Source organism: Photinus pyralis, unplaced genomic scaffold, assembly GCF_008802855.1.
Source record: "Photinus pyralis isolate 1611_PpyrPB1 unplaced genomic scaffold, Ppyr1.3 Ppyr1.4_LG2, whole genome shotgun sequence".
In the NCBI taxonomy this organism is placed as follows: domain Eukaryota; kingdom Metazoa; phylum Arthropoda; class Insecta; order Coleoptera; family Lampyridae; genus Photinus; species Photinus pyralis.
The window spans coordinates 50,509,725-50,532,364 of NW_022170403.1; the positions used below are offsets into that span (position 1 = coordinate 50,509,725).

The 22,640-nt window shown below is 35.9% G+C and overlaps 1 protein-coding gene and 2 long non-coding RNA genes across 4 annotated transcripts; 1 reads left to right on the forward strand and 2 right to left on the reverse strand.

The window, feature by feature from the left end:
• Window positions 1-1,510: 1,510 nt before the first annotated feature.
• On the reverse strand, window positions 1,511-2,693 carry LOC116164521. The gene is made up of 3 exons (XR_004143923.1): window positions 1,985-2,693; window positions 1,808-1,933; window positions 1,511-1,552 (listed from the first exon to the last, which is right to left on the reverse strand). It is a non-coding gene; the product is annotated as an uncharacterized LOC116164521 (long non-coding RNA).
• Window positions 2,694-14,509: 11,816 nt separating this feature from the next.
• Window positions 14,510-15,374, forward strand: LOC116164141 (global transcription regulator sge1-like). The gene is made up of 2 exons (XM_031478275.1): window positions 14,510-14,586; window positions 14,672-15,374. The coding sequence occupies exons 1-2, from the start codon at window positions 14,575-14,577 to the stop codon at window positions 15,305-15,307; spliced, it is 648 nt and encodes a 215-aa protein (XP_031334135.1). The 5' UTR covers window positions 14,510-14,574; the 3' UTR covers window positions 15,308-15,374.
• A 4,321-nt stretch (window positions 15,375-19,695) lies between these two features.
• LOC116164486 lies at window positions 19,696-20,700 on the reverse strand. 2 transcript variants are annotated; one of them, XR_004143915.1, is made up of 3 exons: window positions 20,566-20,700; window positions 20,224-20,269; window positions 19,696-20,161 (listed from the first exon to the last, which is right to left on the reverse strand). It is a non-coding gene; the product is annotated as an uncharacterized LOC116164486 (long non-coding RNA). The 2 variants fall into 2 exon arrangements; XR_004143914.1 differs by lacking the exon at window positions 20,566-20,700 and having other exon boundaries at window positions 20,224-20,540.
• Between the last annotated feature and the right edge of the window lie 1,940 nt (window positions 20,701-22,640).

The window sequence follows — 22,640 nt, forward strand, 5'->3', positions numbered from 1 at the left end:
GGTCTTCCTGAAAAAAAAATTGTAACTTTTTTGTGTCTTACTGTAAAGTTTATAACCTGTAATTAAACATCTCATATACAAAACTTTTTTTTCTAATTGCAACATGTCAGGAAACAACATACAATATCGTAAAACTTTCAAATTTTGTCATGCAACCGACGACATGCCGATATTGGCCGAGCGTCGCATACGTCACTACGCAAGTTGCCGATCGGGAATTATATTAGTGCATGACACTGATAGGAGTTCGATTCGACTTATTATGGCAATCTGCCATAAACTGAGTTCTGACTGGTTCGTAAAGGGGCAGTTAGATAGTCTCCCAAAGGTTGAAGTGTTAATGGTCGCCGCCTTTTTCTCGAAAAGTGAGTTTTTCCATGCCATGGAGTCAAAGCCCAGAAGCAAATTTGTTATAGTTCATAGGAAGTATAACATCCAGTTTTGTGTGTATAGTGCAAGGTATGGTGTAGGTACCTAATAAAGTATGCACCTTACGGGTTTCAACGAGAAAATTAGGATGTTGGATATGTGGAAGTGAAAATAGAGAAAAATGTGTGCACTGTAAGGGCACAGATATGCCCAGAACAGAGTTTGAAGTAAATCATATTCTGAATTGTAATTACAATATTACATATCGATGGATTTTCGTCGATATGTGACTGAAAGTAAATCGACATTATGTACTTTAATTAATTAGAATCGTCTTAACAACAATACAAATGGGATGTCAAACTCGCGGTATCACGTCGAACTTTTTTCGTATATTTTCTGTTGGGACGTTTATATACAATTTATTAGGTTCGCGATGACTTCTGCTATCACACCCAGGCACAAATGCAATAATTATTCGATGCCTTTTTCCGTAAAAACGACGTTTTCTTTCTCTGAAGCGATTGTAAGCAATGCTACGGCTGAGCGCCAACGTGCGTTGTGACGTCACAGCAACGTGGCGGTCATTCGAAGCTTTTCAAACGCCGTTCATTTTAGAATCGTGTTTGCTAATCACAACGATTTCTCTTGACAAAAAAATGAGTACCACTAATTTTTTTAATGTGCTTGGAGTTCATTTTTAAGGTTTTTGAAAAAACGCGGAAAACCCAATTGGTGATTTTCTTGATGCACTATTGCACGGTACATGAAAATCATAGTTTGATAATAATATATGAATGTGGTAATAGGTGCCCACTATTTATTGTAAAAAATAAACAGTACACAATAGGTAGGGGTTCAGCTAATAACTGCTTTCCCGCTCCATCAAAAACCACAGTTACGGGTCACTCTGTAATTGGGCGCAAACCTGTTGAGGCCCCAGAACAAAAGAGGGATAATATAAATGATAATATATATAAATAACTAAACAGTTATTGTAAGTAATCTTATAAACGGTTGGGTTTGAGAAGAATCATGTAGAATAGGTTGCATATACACTTAGGAGTTTAGAAATCAAAATGTTGGAGAATAATTGATAACATAAAATTTCGTATTTGGCGTAAACTGATATCTCGTTCATTTTTACACCTGTACTTTCCGAGAGCAACGTGATTTGCGGTACCTGTAATTAAAAGGCAACTATTAGGCCAGATTTTCCGCATTTCATTAGTACAGCTAATTAATTTAGAAACAATTAGTTAGATAATTAGTACTCATAATTAGCAACCACAGTAGTGGGATTTAAGGCTCAGAGGGAAAAGAGGTCGACTATCAGGGTAAGAACTAATCAGATTTCTTAATTATCGTAATTCTAAAATTTTAGCCTATTTATTTAAAGTCATAATCTTGAAGAAAATTGAAACGTCAAATTAAATACCTAAGGAAGTCACTAATCAAGTTATTGTTCAACTCCTTATCACCACACTGGATAGCAGCGTCGCGTAAATCAGCCCTTGTGGTTGTTGTTGTTGCTGACCCTGGGCTCATATCTGCATACCAATACCTGTTGATATCAAACAACATACAAAAGAAGCAAGAGACTATCTATACTCACCTGTGATCCATCCAATCCGTTAATTATTCGTCCATCGGTCATTATAACCATCTTAATTTTAGCAATTAGGTCGTTTCTACAGTTAGGTAGCTTCATATTTATCCATTTTACTTACCGTAATTTTTGGGCGGTAAGACTAAACGCTACTTGCCAGTTGACAGTACGGAGGGCTGCTGTATTCATCGAATAAACACATACGGCGGTAGCAAACAAAGCGCTTTGGTTGTACAACCCCTAATATTTCATTCACCACTAGCTATCTTCTAGCTATCGTCCGGCCAACAGGGTAAGTTGTCAATATTTATGTATATTATTTCTTGCTGATTTTATTGCAACTGTAGAAGGCCTTGCATTATTTACAAATTACATCCTCCGTTTCTACCTTATTACCTCCGTCCATCTTAAAACCAATATTCAGTTTATTTAACAATAATCCATCTTACATAGAGTTTGTTTTATTTTGTTGTTACAATAAATATAATTTTCGTTTATTTAACATTGAACTTGGGTACTTCATTATTACTGTTGAGTATTAGTACAGGTAATTCGTGGCTATATCACCTCTATTGGTCCGCTGGAGGCATATACCATTGGGGATAGGACCTGGCGCCCGGTTATCAACTCTAATTGAACCCATTGAGCTGAGTTAGTAGGCATTGGCTTTATTACCGAACCACAATTACCTTGGTTGTCTTTTGTTTAGCTTAGAAGGTAATAACATTGCATAATAATTGTACCAACCCAAAAACAATTTTGCCTCAGAAGAATTATCAACATTGAGTCAGTTAGGACTGTACAAATAATTAGAGCCATAGTTATTTCTAGTATCAGCTTAATGAAAAAGTAGAAATCCAAGTTGCATATTTTAAATATTTACAAAATATTTACATAAAAATGTGATTGTTTTTCTTGCCTTGTCGTTTTTCATCCACCCTGACAGTCGCTATTAGTTGCAAACATCTTGTTTAACAGTTTCCCGATATCCAAATTTGTTATATCCGGAAATGTGTATATGCTATTTCTCGAAAAAGTCTATATGTAATACTGACGAGTAGCCAATCATACTTCATAATCTAACACAGTTTAAACAATAATCCTGGATTATTTTTTTTGTGCAACTGGCCGTAATAGATATTTATTTATATACAATTCATGCATTAATATTAAAATGCAAAGACTGGGCCAATGTTTGGAATTTAATATTGGGTGAACGATTTATCACCAACACTGCTTCATTGTGGCGTTCCTATATAGATACTCCTATATTGGGCTAGTCTCGAATGAACAAATATTGGCCAAAACATGACGGCCCATCATTGGTCCAATCTCGGTCAGCATATATTGGCACCATCCTGTATTGCCAACATAGTTTCAGCATTGAAAATAGATTGTCAATATTGAGCCAACGTTCAAATGTTGAGACAAGGCAGCGCCATGCTAAATCCAACTATTTATGGTACTTTGGGAACGTTACATGTTGTCGGTATATTATTACCCCACTTTTGTCCTATTTTTCAAGTGTTGACGGAAATTTCAATTCAAAAAGATCCAGCGGCAAAACAATTTGTAAATGGGTCAAAAGTTAGCTTGAAATAGAAAAAGTTTAGCTCACGTCCTAAAACTGCTCAATATCGAGAAGCGATTCTTAATTTCAAAATCATAGAGAAAGTAAGAAAATCAGAGGTATTGAGCCTTTATTCTGGGAGATTGCTCTATCAACTCACTTCACATTTACAAATCCATACCCAGACCTGGATTCGAACCATACAAAACCCAATCCATAATGAGCTGTAAGCACACAACTTTTAACCTTAATTGGATATAGAAAACATTTCAAATCTATTCTATATCACCACCAATCAAAGCTTCTTTAGCGCATTTCCACAAAAATAAAAAATGCGCTATTGTGGCCACTTTGTCCGTCCGTCTGTCCGCCCGTCCGTGCTTTCGGCTGGATGCTACTAGTTCTTTATCTCAGGAGCTATAGTTCCACTTTCTTCGCTATTTGGGTCGTTATGGCGTCGAGGCTTGCACCAAGGATAGAATTTTTTTGCGTTTATTGCTAAAAAAGTTATTGTACAAAAACAAAAAAAAACCTTTTTTACATGTTTCATAATTTTACACTTTTACCGTTTATTGACGATCCTAGAGATCGTTTATAATTTTGCATTGCTATCTGTCGTTTGTCTGTTGGTCTGTCCGTCGGTTCCTTTGACTGTCTGTTTTGCGCATGCACAATCCAATTTTTTCGATTGTTAAAGTATTTAAATGGAATTTTGTATGTAGGCACCTCGAAGAAAAGTAAAATTAATTCCCATTAAAAAATTGGGTTTGCACATGCGGAATATAATTTTTAGATCATTTCCACAAAAATAAAAACAAGTGCCTATGTGTTAAATTTCATTTAAATGCTTCAGAAATAAGAAAGTTGGCATTGCGCATGCGTAAAACAACATTTTGAAAATGTCATTAATTTTACTTATATTCGTAGTGTTTACATATAAATTTTCATTTAAATATCTTCAGGCGGATAGACTGACGTCAACGTCTCCGTCTGTCTGGTCAGGTGCAGTTGTGTGTTATCATACTTTTGTATTTGCGCAATCCAATTTTCTTATTTGTTAAGATATTTAAAAGAAATTTTGTTCGTAGGCACCTCGAAAAAAGGTAAAACTAATGCCAAATCAAAATATTTCTTTCGCGCATGCATAATCCGTTCCAACTAATAATACGCAAAACAATTACCTACTGCGCATGCCCAAACCCACATTAGTTATTTGTACATAACAGTGCCGTTTTTAACATAGGTGCAGTCGCAGCGTTGCACCGACGGGCCCGTGGGCCAATGAAACGATAGTCAAAATAATAAACGCAATATGCTGAGTAAGCGTATTATACGCAACATCCTCCTATTCAGTTTCATGGGAATGATTCACATGGAACATTCATTACAATTAGAACATACTGTTGCGAGTCTAGAAGGTTCGAACAGGAAATGACAACAATTTTGCGGCGTCTGTCCGTCCGTCCGTTAGCACGATAACTCATAAATGAATGGATCGATTACGATGAAATTTTGCAGGTGGATTCTTTATCAAATTTGTACATCGGAGTTCGTGAATTGGCAATGTAGACCAAAAAATAAAGTAGGCCCTTTTGACATCTCCGTTAGTTATGAACCGAATTGCATGAAATTCAATATGCGCATAGCTTTAGCCATATGAAACACAATTCCAAAAGTTGAGCCTAATCGATCAGCATTCACAGTGCCCTTTGCGCATCTCGACCATTTACAGACCGAATTGCAAACTTTCTTATTTATAAAGGTATTTAAATGAAACTTGATACATAGCCACTTGGAATAACACCAAATTTAACGCCAGTTTCAAAATTTCGTTTTGCGCATGCGCAGTGCCAACTTTCTTATTTATGGGGGGATTTAAATGAAATTTGGTACATAGCCACTTGAAATAAAAGCAAATGTAGCACAAGCAAACGTTAAAGTTTAAAAATTTATTTAAAAAAAACTATTGGGTTGATTTTTATCAACCTAATTTTGTTTGAATTGTAATTTTTTATGTGTAAGTAAATATAGTTTAATTTTTATACTGCTTACTTATTTACTCGTAGTATTCGATTTTATTTTGGAATTTTTGAAACCAAATAAAAATTATTGAAAAAAGGATATTCGATAGGCACAGATAATTTCTATTAACAATTTATTGTCTTAAAAACGGCCCTGGTACCTAAAATAATTCTTCTAAAATTTTAGGGTAGGATTCTTCTTATAAACTGAAATTGAAGTAGCACGTCAAAAATGGATTGCACATATGCAACGCTATCTTTCATATTTGTGGCCGGATTTTTACGATTTTAACAGAAGTTGCATCTTACAAATGGGAAATGATTGCAAGTGGAAATGCGCTTTTTGTTAATCGTTTACGATTGCTTTTGTAACTTGTTACGTTTAACGACAAATGTTACATAATGGATGACGGTTTACCAATGGTAATGGACTCCCATAAGCGGCCTACTAGATGATATTATTTGCTTTTCGACAGGCTCTATAGATGAACTTAAAATTTTCCATAAAAAGATCAATGCCATTTCAAACATACAGTTAACAATTGAAATGAAACACTGTAAACAAATAAACTTTTTAGACCTAACGCTAACACGACATAACCATATTATATATATCGTAAACCAACCGCTTTTATTTATATACCTTATAAATTATAATTCTTATCAGTCTCCGCATATTAAATCTTTCGGCACTTAATTTTCTGAATACTCTCCTCTCAAATGAAAACTACAAACGTGAACTAAATACAATATACCGAATAGCCAATAACAACAATTTCTCAACCAAATATGTCGATACAATCATGTCAAAAATTAAAATAAAAAAAACTTAAACCAAATAAATATCCTCTTAGCCCCCAACAAATACATCACCATCCCATTTTACCCATTCCTCCATAGCAAAATCCAAACACACTTAAACAAACGTAATAATACCCTCACAACTAAATCCCATCCAACCATCAGCAAAATACCAACAACCGAAAAAATCAATCATAGACAAATCGGGAATATATACCAAATACAATGTAATGTAAGGATTGTGATAAGAAATATACAGTGTGTCCCAAATCGCGTGGGATTGCATGGGTAATTTGCTTATATTAAAGATAGAGAATTGATTAAATGGGTAATGTTTTGCAGTTTTAGATGCTTATTTAAAATTGCCTTGTGGAAATTCAAAATGTCGCATGGGTTCGACGTAAATTCAAAAAAACTTAAAGTGGTCATTTCCCTGAATGTCTTATATCATCGAAAGTATAAGAGATATAAAAAAAAGTTTTATATAAAAGTTACTGTCTTTGTTACGCTTAATTTAGAATTGAACTCAAAAAAATTCAAGATGGCTACTTTTGAGGAACATTTACCAACTTCCTAAAATTAAATAGGCGCCATATTGGATTTTTTGATTACTTGGTAGATTTTTTAATTCTCTTTTCAACGGGCTCCATAGCATAAGATTGAAAATAAGAGATCAGTTATATCAACGGTTTTTATATTTGAACTCGTATTTTAATCAAGTAGTCTGTGATGTATTTAAAAAAAACAAAACAAAAACTATTCCAGACAACAAAAACAATGAAAATAATTACATCAGATGTTTAAAATATTTGAGGCGCACTCATTGGAGAGGGGTTTGGGCGTCACAACTCCCTCCAAAATTTTGACTTTTATGACATCACATATTGATTATCTTATTATATCCACACTTACATACCTACAAAATTGTGGTATAACTACAAACTATCCCCTCGAAAAAATGTCATGCCATTATCCCGTTAAACAAATTTCAAGACACTTCGCTTTATTTTACACAAGGTATTACCATTGATGTATTGTTCCAGGTCACATTTTGTAGGTGGTTTATCCATAAGAATATCGACCAGTTCGAGTATTATGGACAGATGAGTCTTATTTTTCTAACTGTGGAGTGTTCAAATCGACATAATGAACATTACTCGTCACAGGAAAACCTACATGTTGTAATTTCACGCCGAAATCAAGTGAGAATTTAAATTAAAGTGTTTTATGGCATAATGAGATGTCATGTAATTGGACCGGTAATCTTCGATGGAACTGCACACCATTATTTACAAATTCTCCAATAAACTTCCTTAAAGGATTTTTAGCGCATTTTTTAAGAATTAAAAAATTGTGCTATTGTTTGCGTTTTGCCCGTCCGTCCGTCCGTCCGGACCCACTTCTGCCGTTTTGAACTACTTCTAGGGGAATGGTCCTAGAGTCCTGAATTTTTTTGCAGTAGGTAGTCTATACCTTGAAGGTGTAAAAGGGGGGTCCCCTCACGAATTATTTCCTGAGATGCTGTTTTTGAAAGTAAAACGTGCATAACTTTTACATACGACAAACAATTGGTGTCAGATTTTGCATACCCATGCCTTTAGTGCTGCCAAGTTAAACTTTAGAAAAAAAAAAGGGGGGGGGGGGGGGTAAACACATGTTCTACGCTTCATGGTATTCTAATGAAAGGTCTCATAGAAATAAATTGGTTCGTACAAACTATAACTTTCCCGTGCGACTCTTTTTCGAGATCAGTGAGCGACGGGGCCTGAGGGGGGGGGGGTAAAAATTAATTTTATCTCTCATTGTATTCTAATTAAAGTTCTCAACGAAAGGAAGCTTTCCATTCGCCTACTATAGATTTACATTGCTTGTGGTATTTTGGAAATTATTCCATTTGTTAACTAAAAAAATTCTTCGGTTTTTGAAAAAAAATTGCACAGTCCGTCGATTTGAAAGAATCAGCGGCACAATTGCTGAAAAAGGTTGTTAGTTGCGCACACACCTAAACATTATTTTTAGTTGAAATATATTAAACACGGTGTGTTTTAATTTTAAGTTGTTGATTTAAAATAATTACGAAGTAATAGGAATGATTTCATCATTTTTAAGTAACCACCTATGATATACCTACTTAATTAATTTCATTGCGACGGTAAAAAAAAGGACAACAACGCTGACCCCTACAACTGTTCACTTGATTTAGGTAAGATGATACACCGATTAAGCAGCGTACTTACATGTCCATTTCCGGAATGGGTGGACAGAAGTGGGAAGGAAGTGAAAAATGCAAATTAACATTTCCTTCTTTAGGCGTGTTCCTCTATAAATAATTTAGTTACTGCACGAGAACAGGTAATAAATTTCATATATGATCCCGTGGACCTTACCTCAGTGAGGAACGACCAATAATTATTATACCTACTTTTGAATTCATTGCTAAGATCGAGTTTGCTTTTTGAAGGTTTCTTCGCAGCCTTGAATTCATTAAAATATATTATGCACTTAGTACTTACGAATATGAACCCATTGTACTCACAAGAAATCACATTTTTCTTGAACTTTCAGTTTCAATTAGTATAACCGTATACCTACGTATAAGGATACATCGCTTCAGTCTTAGGTACTTTTTAAATGTCAGATAAGCCGGTTGTAATGCACGTACTTGAAACAATATAGGTGCCCAATTGAAGACAGTATTGGCGGACCCCGAAATTGGTTACTATTACCACAGATTCTATACATTCAACTCCACCATTACACTTTCCTTTTCCCATCGCCATTTCGCTTTCTCCATGGGGAAACTGACCGGTGGTTTGTGGTATCTACTGCCATTGTGTAAGTTCTTACACTATGCTACTGAGTGCACATAAAAAATTACAACTATGATTAATTCTCGAAAGTTTCCAAATCTTGCAATATCATTTCATCAACTGACAAAATCTGCAAGTTGCAAATGCAAACACTAAACTTAATTTCCTCTATCCTCATCATTGCTAGGCACTACAATAGAACTTACGGTGCGCCCGGTAGCACACAGTATATTTCCGTTCCGTTCATGTCCGGAATTACATGAAAACGGCTTCTTCAAATTTCTTTTCATTATTTTGTAATATACAGTGTGTAAAGCGATGGGGTATACAAGAGGGAATTTTTTTTAAATATTGATTTATGAAAAAAATTTATTCTTCATGATATTTTTTGCTTGCTTTGAAAGTACCAATTATGTTTCGATTGTTTGTGGTTTGATAGCAATACGCTATCTTAATTATAATGTAGAATGATAACTTTCAATATTAATTTTATTATTTTTCCAGATTTCTATAAATAAATTTTAGATTATCGAAACGTTATTGGTACTTTCAAAGCAAGCAAAAAATATCATGAAGAATAAATTTTTTTCATAAATCAATATTTTAAAAAAATTCCCTCTTGTATACCCCATCGCTTTACACACTGTATCTATTGAGGATGTGCATCTCATATTTTGAGCGCGCTCGCATGGTTTAGACAGCATCAAAAGGTATAAGATCACAATTGTTTCACTGACAGACTATAGCAATATGGGTATCGTAAGGTAAGTCTTTTGGTGGAGAGTTCAAATATCTATTTTTTTTATTCTAAAGGATTGCTTAATCGCCAAAAAAGAGATGTCGGCGTAGTTATTTATGCGCCAATTTGAATGGAAAATGGTCGGAAAGCTGTGTACCAAAAAACACCAAACCTAATTAGCGAAAGCTTTGACTTAATTAAGACATATCCTTCAAATTCACATATCTCGGAGACGAAGTATGGGAAGAAGCTACTCTCAAAAGGAAAATGAATTGTTTGGACGAGGCTTAACTGCCGGAGTACCTATTATGCATTACTTACCCAATCTTTAAAGTTTGCGGATGCGCACATCTGATTTTTCCAATATGCGATTTGCTTGTCTTTAGTAGAAGCAAAGAGTACCCATTATGGTTACTCTTTGCTAGAAGTATCTGTAGTTACGAACTAAATATCTTGAAAACTGTAGGAGTAGTTAAGGCCTCGGACGGACGGAGAAAATGACCATAATACGTTTAGCGTATATAGAAATGACAATTTGCTAAATACGCAAATATACGGGCCTATACGTAACTTTAAAAACATTGCTGAAAATCTTGTACTGATATGGCGTTTTATTCTTTACGCTGATTACATTACAACGTATTTTTACCGTTACGGTAACTTCTAGGTAACCAGTTACAACGCGAGTCAGAAGTTCCCATCAGGCAGTCTCTAACACCTCACCTCTCAGTATAACATCTTGGTGGCAAGAACATCGACCAACAAGCAATTGTTTTCCACCGGCAACCAAACAATACCCGATACTCAGCACTGAATAGCTCGCATACCACTTAGCTACTGTGCCCACACTTGTACAAATTGTACTACACGAACACCTTTTCGAGCGGCGGAATACATGTTGCTGCTTCGTTGATGCAGTTTGAAGGATCAGATTGAGAACTGTCAGTAAAATAACTAAGCGCAAGGCCAAGATTTGAGAACAATTAGTGCAATGTAAATTTCCCTATGGCCCATTTTAAATATACATTGTTGTATACGACATCGTTTAAGATCGTCTTAAGAAAAATCTACGAGAAGAGGTTGAGGAGAGGTTAAGTAAGGCCCTAAAAAATATATGGAATGAGAAAAATGCTGCATAATAATCTATCATATCTCGTATTGTTTAAATGCAAATACAAATCCATAAAAACGCTTCACTGGAGCCACCACAGGCTGAGGCATCAAATAGAGAAAGAGAAAGCACTCCAGAGATAATTATGATAAAACCAAAACATTAAATCCCTTACGGTGGTCATGAAGTCAGAAAAGTAATGGCGTACCGAAAGAGAGCATTTGCAAGTGGACAAGGCGAAAGCAGAAACTTCACTCCGGGGAAAGAAATAAAACTGGCGAGCAAGATAAACTTAAACAAGGCATAGCCAAAATACCACGGAAAATATCTGCACGACCTCGGTCGACGAAACAAAGAACTAAAATAGTAAGAGATCTACACTATAAGATAATAACAAATTTACTACAGGAATTAACTTACTTCTAAAACTAGTGGATTACAAATGAAACACCTAGATGGCGTAAGGATATAAATAAGAGCGAGAATACTGAATTTGAATTACGAGCGAAACAGATTACAGAGGATTCTAAGATTCCAAACAATACCAAGACAACTCCTAGAAGATTGTAATACTAGTTCTATCATAATTCTAATGGTTATGAAGATTCTAAACGTTTCAAGGCGTATGGAAAGATCCGTAAAAATTTTACGATTACTCTACGAAAATTATGGGAATATCCTATAAGAGAATTATTTGATGTCTGAATATTTTGAAAGTAGGTACTAAATGTTCTAATTATGTATTCTATAGACATTTTAAGATTTTAAAAAGAGATTTCAAGAAGAAGAATCGGAAAAGATTCCCCCCGGATGCGATACAAAGCCATAAAAGTAGACATTTAGAGTTAACAAGTTAAAAAAGTAATCGTAAACGATTTCCAAAAAGCGTATTTCCATTTGTAAGATGCAACTTCTGTTAAAATCGTAAAAATCCGGCCACAAATATTAAAGATAGCGTTGCATAGGTGCAATCCATTTTTGATGTGAAATTCATTTCAATGCTTTCATAAATAAGAAAGTTGACACTGCGCATGCGCAAACCTAAATTTTGAAACTAACGTTAGATTTTCCTGTGTTCCAAGCGGCTATGTATCAAATTTCAATTAAATGCTTCCATAGATCAAAAAGTTGGCACTGCGCATGCGCAAAACCAAATTTTGAAACTGGCGTTAGATTTTCATTTATCCCAAGTGCCTATATATTAAATTTCATTTAAATACTCTTATAAATAAAAAAGTTTGCAATAAATAAATCTAAAAAAAAAAAAAATAAACGGTCGTGATGCGAAAAGGCCATTGTGAATTTTGAATCGATTTGACTCAACTTTTGGCATTGCCTATTATATGGCTGAAGCTATATGCCCATATTGAATTTCATGCAATTCAGTTCACAACTAACGGAGATGTCAAAGCGACTGGACATTTCTAAACAAAGTTATCGTTGACACGGACAGATAGATGGACAGACGACAGACAGCAATACAAAATTATAAACGATCTCTAGGATCGTTAATAAACGGCAAAAGTGTAAAATTATGGAACATGTAAAAAACGGTTTTTTGGTTTTTTTACAATAACTTTTTTAGCAATAAACGCAGAAAAAATTCCTTCCTTGGTGCAAGCTTCGACACCATAACGAACCAAATAGCGAAAAAAGTAGAACAATAGCTCTTAAGATAAAGAACTAGTAGCGTCCCAACGAATGCCCGGACGGATGAACGGACGATCGGACGGACAAACGGACGGACAGACGAACGGACAAAGTGGCCACAATAGCGCATTTTTGTTGTTATGGAAATGCGCTAAAAAGAGAAGATCAGAAGACAAGTAAACAATTTGGATTTTTTTAAATGTTTGAATGTTGCATTCAACACTTGAGGTGGAAAAGTTAGATTATTCTTTAGGGTGAAATCCTAAACAACTTAGGTAATAAAAAATCGCTTTTACCGGATCTGAGCAAGATACTTTCCTTTACAGGCGACAAGGTTACTGAACTATTCTAAATGTGTTGTATGAATACGTAACATTAAAGGAAGGTGCGCGAATAGTATAGCTATAGCATTGAATAAAAACACTATCATTGAATAAAAAATAGTGTTTTTATTCAATGGCTATAGGTAGTGTACTTACCAGGAAGGGCCTCATAACTCATAAGCTTTATTCCGCACAAACCCTAATTGAAGTAATGTATGAGTATGTAGAGGTTACCTATATATATATAGGTACCCATCTGTATTTTCGAATTTCAATGAGATTTTGTAAAATTTTGCAAATTCATCTTCATGATGAAATGGGGTTACTTCCGCCTATTTATACCGTGCAGGTCGACTTTACTGTCTATTTTCCTTCACACAACACCTACAATGGTAATGAAGGAATACATAAACAGTTTGCAATGTAATTTTCGTTACGCTCGTTATGCAATTATTTAACATTCTTTACTTTCTTAGAAAAATTGGATTTGTTTTCTATTTTGATTTTAACCTCGATTTCAGTTGCGGCAGTGATTATTATTTTGTTATTATCTATGTAAAACTAGACATTAACTATATAGTTTGTCTATGTATACCTAGGTGAGGTACGTTCTATAACTTCATTGAACCGCATGACTGAATTAACTTTTGTAATATGCGGATTACAATATACCCAAGAAAGTTATCTAATCTAATTCAATCATTACAAAACATATATAATTCAGATTAAAGTAAAACAATTGTTTTTCGCAAAAATCACTGTAAAGAACTAGCGCACTTGAAAACGGTTAACCTTGAATATAAGGTAATGAATTGCGACCATGATCTTCAAAGTAGAACAAGCGTGGTTGTAGATCACTTTCGCCTTCAATCCCCTCAATTGTCGTTATATGTGTAGTGATTCAATTAATATCCTTGGACCTACGCGTCAATTACCGTATCGTCTCCCAAGTCATGGTTTTAAGGGCGACTTTATTGCAAATTCCTCTATTGCACCACCTCCGTAACTTTGCCCCACTTTGGTATTTAACGATTAATCGGTGTTCTAGATTCAACAAATAATCAAATTTAGTCGTCACGAACAAATTTCATTTTAAAAATCAACCTAACGATAAAATATACAAGTACCTATATCTTTTTCACATAATTATTAAAATAAAATGAAATAATTTAAGAAAATGTGAACCTATGGTATTTAATTTGCTCGATCGTGTGCGGAACGATTTGTTACTATTTATGAAACGGATGAATAACTTCTTGCATAAGTTCCTAACAATTCTTTAAGGACATTGCCTACCTATAGATACCTATAGTTGCAGTATCGTATAAAACAAAATCGTTTCTTGATAATTGAATCAAATAAACTTTTCTCGGGAAGTATCGTGGAATCTTTTAAATGTCTCAAAATTCGCAAACGATGTATTACCTATGCGCCAGCAGTTTCATAAGGGAGTGTTAAGCAGGGTCGGATCAATCAAGGTTGGTACAACGCTATAAAATCTTAAGAGCGCTATATGGTAGGGTCAGTTAGTTTATAGTTTTCCACCTTGGTAGACTTTAAATCTGCTAGCCATGTATAAGATTGTAAGTAGCCTTATTTGTTTGATTAGTCGCATTTCACGTTTTACTTTCGAAAACTCGACCCAACCGATTTTGTGCAATTTTTCAGGTTTCACTTCTGGTTGTCCTTAGTGTCGCGTATGGTCAAGACCATTACAATCACAATGATCCACGTAATGCCGCAATTCTCAGTGAGCAGCGTTATTTAAGTGGCGATGGTTCATTTGGTGCGCAATACACTCAAGAAGATGGAGTACAATTTAAAGAAGAAAGTCTTCCTGATGGCAGTAGACGCGGTTCATACTCGTACATCGATCCAAGTGGGCAAAAGAAAACTGTAATGTATACCGCAGGAAAACATGGCTTCCAAGCTACAGGAGATCACATCCCTCAAGCACCAGCAACCGAACTTCCCGTCGCACCCAAGCCCCAATACCAACCCCTTCCGCAATATAATCCTCCCCAAAACGATTACCACGCACAACCCCAACACCGGCCCCAATACAACTCCCAACCGCAATATTACCAGCAACCACAACAGCACCAACAACCACAATACAACCAAGAACCCCAATATAATCCCCAACCCCAATATAATCCTCAACAACATCAGCATTATCAACCTACCCCCGCTCCGCAACAATATTACGAGACGACACCGCAACCGCACAGGTTTTACCCTCCGGGTAAATTGTCACTAAACAGATCTCCCGATGGTTTCAGTTACTCCTTTAATAAATCGTGATATTTATGTTTAACTTTTTCCTGTGTGTAAATTATTAATAAATAATTTTTAAGGTCTTCTCAAGTTAGACCGGATATTTTCATTCTTACGATTTCTGGTTTGTGTAAGGCCTCGATTTGATCTCACTTGTATTCTCCCGAATTAGATTAATTATGCATGGTAGGAAGGTTAAATATGTAAAAGTTGTTCTTGGTAAACGTTACGTCGGTAGTGAACTCGTTAATCGTAAGTAGGGCGTGGTGTGCTGGTATTGTTTCCTCATTCATTTCTATTTAATCAGCCACCGATCATATACCTAATGGTAGTGGTTTATAATTTTATATAAAAGTGATAATGAAGTGACTCATATACGGATCGGAGATGTACCTATCTTATTTGTTAAATGTGAAACTGTAGGGCTGATATTATTGCCTAGACGTACTTCCACAAAAATAACAAAATTCTATTATGTAAATGTAATTACTTATGCAGAATTTATTATGTCTAAAATTGAACTGTATCCTAATAGATAGTATACATTTATTATCTGTACCTATTTAACTCCGTTGCCTACTTTATATAAAGAAAAAACCGCAAAAACCACCGTTCTACTTATTTTAATGTTTTCTCAGTGTAATCATTGAATAAGTAATCATAGGTTACTTATTCAATGGTGAAGGTACCTACGAGTAAGTAGGTACCTACCTAATATGGTGCCCAGGCTTGCTATATGAAACACATTTTACACCACCGTAGAACATGTTGCATACGTGTTCCATTTTTAGAATCTGTTATAGTGGAGTATAAAGTGCCCGGCATAGGTATTATTCAAGAGTACCCTTTTTTGGATATAGCCCCCTTGACTAGGCAGAAGTACGCCACTGACCAGAAATTTAACGTACCTAAACCTTATAGGCGCGGTTCCCACTGGAGCGATGCGATAAGCGATGCAACATGAGCAATCTTTTATCGCCCGATGCAACTTTTATCCTCGCAACACTCCAGTGCACACTGGAGCGATAATATAGCCTCTAGGATAAGCAAAAGAGCAGTTGTTTTGATCAGTCGTCATGAGTTCCTCAGAGCGCTACTGCGAACTATGGAATCTGCCCAATTGTATTGGCCCCATCGATGGGAAGCATATTCGCGTAAGGTGCTTTAAGCTTTTCAGCTATTTGTTTCCACGTAAGACCTGTCAAATCAGTCCTGCTATAACTTTTCAATGCATAGTTCCATAAACACGCTTTCTGCTCCACCAATTTCACGAAGGAAATAGAGGATTGCACGTCTTCTTGCTGACCCGGCATGATTAATCGGACGTGTCGAACGATATGCGCTCAAAGCGACCCGGCAGCTATGTCTCTCGCCCCGACGCGACTCCGATATTTATCGGAGGCGCGCTTCCCACTGGAGCGATACGATAAGCGATGCAACAGGCGATTCGATAAGCAACCCGATCCTGATTCGACACCGATCACTCATAATCGTGCAAACGTAATGGAAGCAACTTATCTAGTACACACTGGAGCGATCGCGATACTACAAAGATCAAGAGACAAAAAATGCTTGCAAGTAAACTGTCTATCAGTGTCTAAAAATTCAGAACCGTCAAAATAGTAGTTAAAAAGTTTTAGACCTCTTCAGATGTGGATGGTCAGTATTTTACCACCTACATAGCAACTACAATCAATACGATGATATCACAAAGACCCTTTTTACATTAGACATTCACATCCCGAATTTCATTTTAATCAGCAAAACCATTTTCCGATAAAATAAAAATAACGATTTTTTTTTAATCTTTGGCGGTAGATAGCGCCTTACCGAAGCATTTTTGGATAGAGGTAAGTTGGGTTAAATCGTCCTATTTTGATACCAAGAACCCCTGGTAGCGCGTTGTACAGACCTTTTAGGGACACCCTGTATAACCATGTAAAGTCAAGCAAGGTTAAACAACAAAAACAGCTGTTTGCGAATATACGATGTCAAACGGACAAACGTCCTTACAATCGCCAAGCTTGCGCCCTTTTACATTCAACCCGGCAAAGGATAAATAGGTACATTACAACTTACTAATAGTAAAAGATGATAGGCATAAAAATGCACGTTGGAATGTTGGCGACGGTTGTCTTTTAGTAGAGCTTATGAGATAGCTCTATCCATGTTTACATGATCTAAGACCTAATAGTGCAGCGGAGAGCCGGCGCTAACCCGCTTATTTGAGGTAGTTTTTTTCGGAGTAGAAAGAATTGGGACCCACACCATTTTGTTCAGAAATGTTTGAACCTTCAGAATCTCGCTTTTTACGACATTTTCCCGTGGTCCTGACAAAAGTTATAGGCCGCTAAAGTTGAACGTTACTCATTTTCGCGCGCGCGACTAGACCACCGAAAGTATTTATTTTCTCAGCAACTAAGGGATATACCATCAATAATTCGTTTTGTAAAATGAAAGTACATTTATAGCAAAATCTAAAGCATTCATATTTACGTACCTTGTTATGCACAGTTTTTAGAAAAATGACCGTCAACTTCCAAAATTCGTGTAGCAGATGAAAAGTGCGCACTTTGAACTCTCATCACTTTTTATTTCACGATATCGATTTCCAATATTCATAGCTCATTCGATGCTCCAAAGCATTGTGATTATTTTATTTTCTATAACATTACCGTGAATTTTTCATAATAAAAAAGTTAGTCATTTAAGTAAAAACCTACCCACCACGCCGAGTCGGGAGTCGCGAGTGAGACGGAGAGGGAAGGATAGTCAGCAACGTTCGCGCAACAAGGAGCGATGCGTAAGAGGTTCTACTTTACTAAGAAATTTCTCTCCGAATACCAAAACTAGCTATTTAGGCCGTTTAGCGTTTACAAATGCATTCCCCCGAGTTGCATTGTAAAATCTCAAACAATGCATTACCTCCATGAATCTCAGTTCTTTGGTGAAATATGTAGGTACAAATAGGTACCTTTCCCTGTAAATTTTGGGGATTACTCCACATTAGGTATCTCTTGTGCTGTGCTTGTACTCGCATCTTGTCGGCCTTTACCGAAGATGAAAAACGCGATAGTCAGCACTGAAAAAGCTTTGTCTGCCGATGGGCGGGGCGGTCTCGGGCTTTGAATATTCAAAGTCTCGGGTGATTTCGTTCATTTCGTCGTTGCGTCTAAATTTTTCAAATCCAGATACTGTTTGTTTTTAGTGTTCAATGAAAATTTCTCTCGTGTGGGGTTAATCGTTAGCCATATCTAATATACCTAAGTCAAAATCTAATAGTGTTGTTTGCTTTGAATTACGGATTTCAGGAACTTGAACATTTGGATAAGTCAGTGTTGAGATTTTCCAGCGTTTCGGAACTCAGCTGATCCCTGAGATTGAATGTTTCTTTAATTATTAACAATAACGTTTATAGGAAGAGGAGGGTTTGGTGCAAGGTTTAATTTGTGTAAAATGGAACTAGCTACATAAGTATTATTTAAATGGCGTAATGAATTCATGCCATTGCCCACAGCGAACGAAATCAGTAGTAATATTTTATTTATTATTCCATTCGCAACTGTATTCCTGCTACACATAGGTACTTGCATAGAGGAAATAACGGGCGATCAAAAATGAGTTGCCTTCGAGTCGCCTTTGGAAGTTCAAGTTAAATACGATTTCCCATGTAAACAAAAGTTCCAAAAGTGACTCGACAGCAACTAATTTTTGATCGCATAGTACAATTTACTCTATGGTACTTGTCACTTGCAATATTTATATACAGGCACATGGTTGAGATTTTGTCTGGACCACTGAATATATCTATACCACTATATCTTCAAAACAACATGTGTTTAAAGAAACTGTTTTAAGTACGTTAAATTGGTGGTCAGTGGCGTCGTACTTCTGCCTAGTCAAGGGGGCTATATCCAAAAAAGTGTACTTTTGAATACCTATGCCTGTACCTATGTAATAATGAAAGTAGTAGATGCCATTAACAAAATATGCACCACCACCACTGACCACAAATTTAAAGTACGTAGACTGGGACCGAACTTCTTATAATTTTGGAAACCAGATCAGTATCATAAACAGTTTCTTTACAAAAAATGTTATTTTGGAAGATATAGATATTCAGTGTTCCAGACAAAATGTCCACTCTGTATTTATAAAAACCTTTTAGTAAATTCTACGTCTGTGATATTGCGTAAAATTATCTAATCCATGCTATTTGGTTTCTCGTATGACAGCGATAGCCGAGGTGAAATTGGTATTTGAAAGTAAGGTTCCCAAGACGAATTCTGACCACCTTACTTTTAAGTATATTGTAGTACCTACCTACTCATTTTTTCTGCCCTAAAGAGAAGGGATTGTGTCGAATTAGTTTCCAGTAACTAATTATGACGCAGTGATGTGAATCCTTTACCAGCTGTAGGTACAACTCTTTATTAAATGCAATTAACTGCAATACAAAGATATAGATCATATCATAATCCAAACAGTATTTAATTCTAATGTTGCTTACTATTTACGTACATTTTCTTCTTGCTCTTGGTCTCTAATGTAATCATTATACGCTTCAATTTGTTTGTTCGAAACGACAAAATCGTTCTTGGAGGCTACATTCAGCAACGGTTTGCCATTAGCAAATTTCGAAAATCTTGTTGAATCTCCATTCGTCATCAATTTTTGGTTTAATACCTGAACAAATTGATTTCCTGTTCTTAGTGGACTTTGAAAATAGCCAAGATTGTTGGAATGTTGCTTGGGAGTTATATAATAAGTATAAACGAATGGGAGATTTACATCTTGCTTATAAAAACTTATAGCTCCATTCGGATGATGAAAGTACTCTCCATTCGCTCCAACCACGCCTAATATCGTGATTACTACTAGCTAGAAAAAGAGTTTAGGATGCGGAATAATAAGATTGTAACGAACAATAGGTACCTACTTACCAATGCTGTTTTCATTATGGGGATCAGATGAAGTGTGGTATGTAGGCTACGAAATAATTATGTTAAGAGACGGGAAATTCCCACTCACTTTTTATAAGTTACACTATTTAATCCGAAAATCAAAATTAGAACTGAAGTACCTATAGGTAAGCAGTGGCTAATATATAATTGATACAACGCAGAAAATTAATAAAGCAACGAAAATAAAATAAGCACGAAGACAAGTTTAAGTTTCAACAGGCTCCATCAACCGTCATCCAATAATTATGACTTAACGGTGTTATTTATAATCGATTTATACACTTGACCTTATAAAATGAATGTGTCTGAATGTATACTTACGTTGTTGATAGGTAATATTTACCCAAATAGGTACCTATCGTATCCTACGATCGCGGTTGTGACGATTAAGAAATACTTAATTGGCAAAAAACCCAATTGGTTACGTTTTTGACAGTATTGGAGTTGGAAAGCAAAGAATAACAATTTAATCAAGGATAAAAAAATTATACCGACACTCCCTGGTGCGCTATTTACAGTAGGTAGGTAGAGGTACACTATTCCTATCAATATCAGCGTATAGTTAAGTACGTAGAAGTCCTCTATAAGCTTAGGAAGGTAAATCTACAGATTAAAATGTTATTAAATGGTAGCGCAATTGAATAAGAACTGGTACCACTTTCACTTTCTCACTCAATGGTACCTGTACATACATTATTGGTATATACCTACAACAAAGCTTGAATCTCGTTTAAAATGTCATGTGATCTGTACTGTGGCATATATCGACAAATTATCACACACAATCACCATATGATGAGTGCGTTTCTTTAATTAGGCATTTGGTACAGTTTGGTATATACTTATATACGAGGGCCGTTTTTTTTTCAACCTCCGATCTCATGCGGTCACGGCTAGACAAGTCGCAGCCCGCAGGCCCGCGGTGTGCGCAGTAGTCGATCTCGCATCTTCCCCACCACAACATATGTCACTGCCGAGTTCAAGTAGCCAGCTTGTGCTGAGCTGCAGTCGCATAAACATTGCCGCGTCTATTGATTCTCCCGCCAAGTTGAGAAGTGTTATTCGTTTCTTGCAAGCAGAAGGAAATAGTGCAGCAGAAATCCATCGGAGAATATGCCGCGTTTACGCAGAAAACATTATGAGTGATGGTGTTGTACGGGAATTATGATGCCCTAAGTTTAAAGATGACCGAACTGACGTGCATGATGAAGGAGGTCAAGGACGCAAGTCTGTCGTTACAGACGACCTTATTGAACGAGTTGACAAGGTGATTAAAGAAAACCGTAGATTCACGCAATAAGTCTTTTGTCTGTGGAATTTCCAGAAGTGTCAAGATCTTCTCTGCACTCTATTGTTACCGAACATTTAGGCTACAAAAAGACTCATTTCAATTCACTGGCGGTAACATTTTATGAAGAGGGTATTGGAAAGCTTGTCCACAGGTATACCAATGCCTCAATCTTCATGGTGATTATGTTGAGCAATAAGCATAAGTTTACGTACATTTTGGTAATAAAACAATTTTTTTCTCTTTACTTGTCTTTTATTTATAGCCCACCGAACGTTGAAAAAAAAACGGCCCTCGTAGTATATTCTACAGTGTGAACCTATTTGATTTCTATCGTTGCCGTTAGTTTTTCATTTCCAGCATTTTATGGTTGCCGAATGTATGCGATCTTAGCAACTTGTCTTCACCAAAGAGACGATGGCGATCCGCCGAATTGATGTCCAGTCCAACATCGAGAGTAGTCATGAATTAAAATTTTGTTACCTTCCCCATGAAATTTTAAATTTCTATCACAATTCTATTTTCCCGTTTTTCCAGTTCCAAAGTAGAAAGTAGAGAAAATTTCAAGATGGCTCGAAATGGGGTTTTTAAATTCAAGAAACAAAATTTTGTTACCTAGGTACTTCCCCATGAAATTTTAAAAATTTTGGTTTGGTTGACGTGCCATAGCTATTAACTACCGAATGCAAGAAAAACGAACCAAATATCTTAAAAACTGTAGTAGTTAATGCCTTGGACGGCGGAGAAAGTGAAAACAAATAACATTTTTCTACTCATATTAAATAATAGGTAGAATACTGATGCGTTTTTAATTGAGAAAGTTATCTATTATTCAATATGTTTTCATTATTCAACTGTTGTCAGCCAATCGTATTCCGAGTTTGTCATTACTCTTCAGGTCCCATTGTAGCGTTGCCTTGGAAACATGTGTGTAGCAAAAATCAAGATCTCGGATCGCGATAAATTCAGTTGTCAAACATTAATGTCAATCAAACAAATTACGAGAAATCAGTTTTGTAAAAATTACGTGAAAATGGACAGTAGTGTAATCATGATGAGCAGTGACGACGATATAATTCTAACTCCTCCGGATGTTTCGTACATTTCT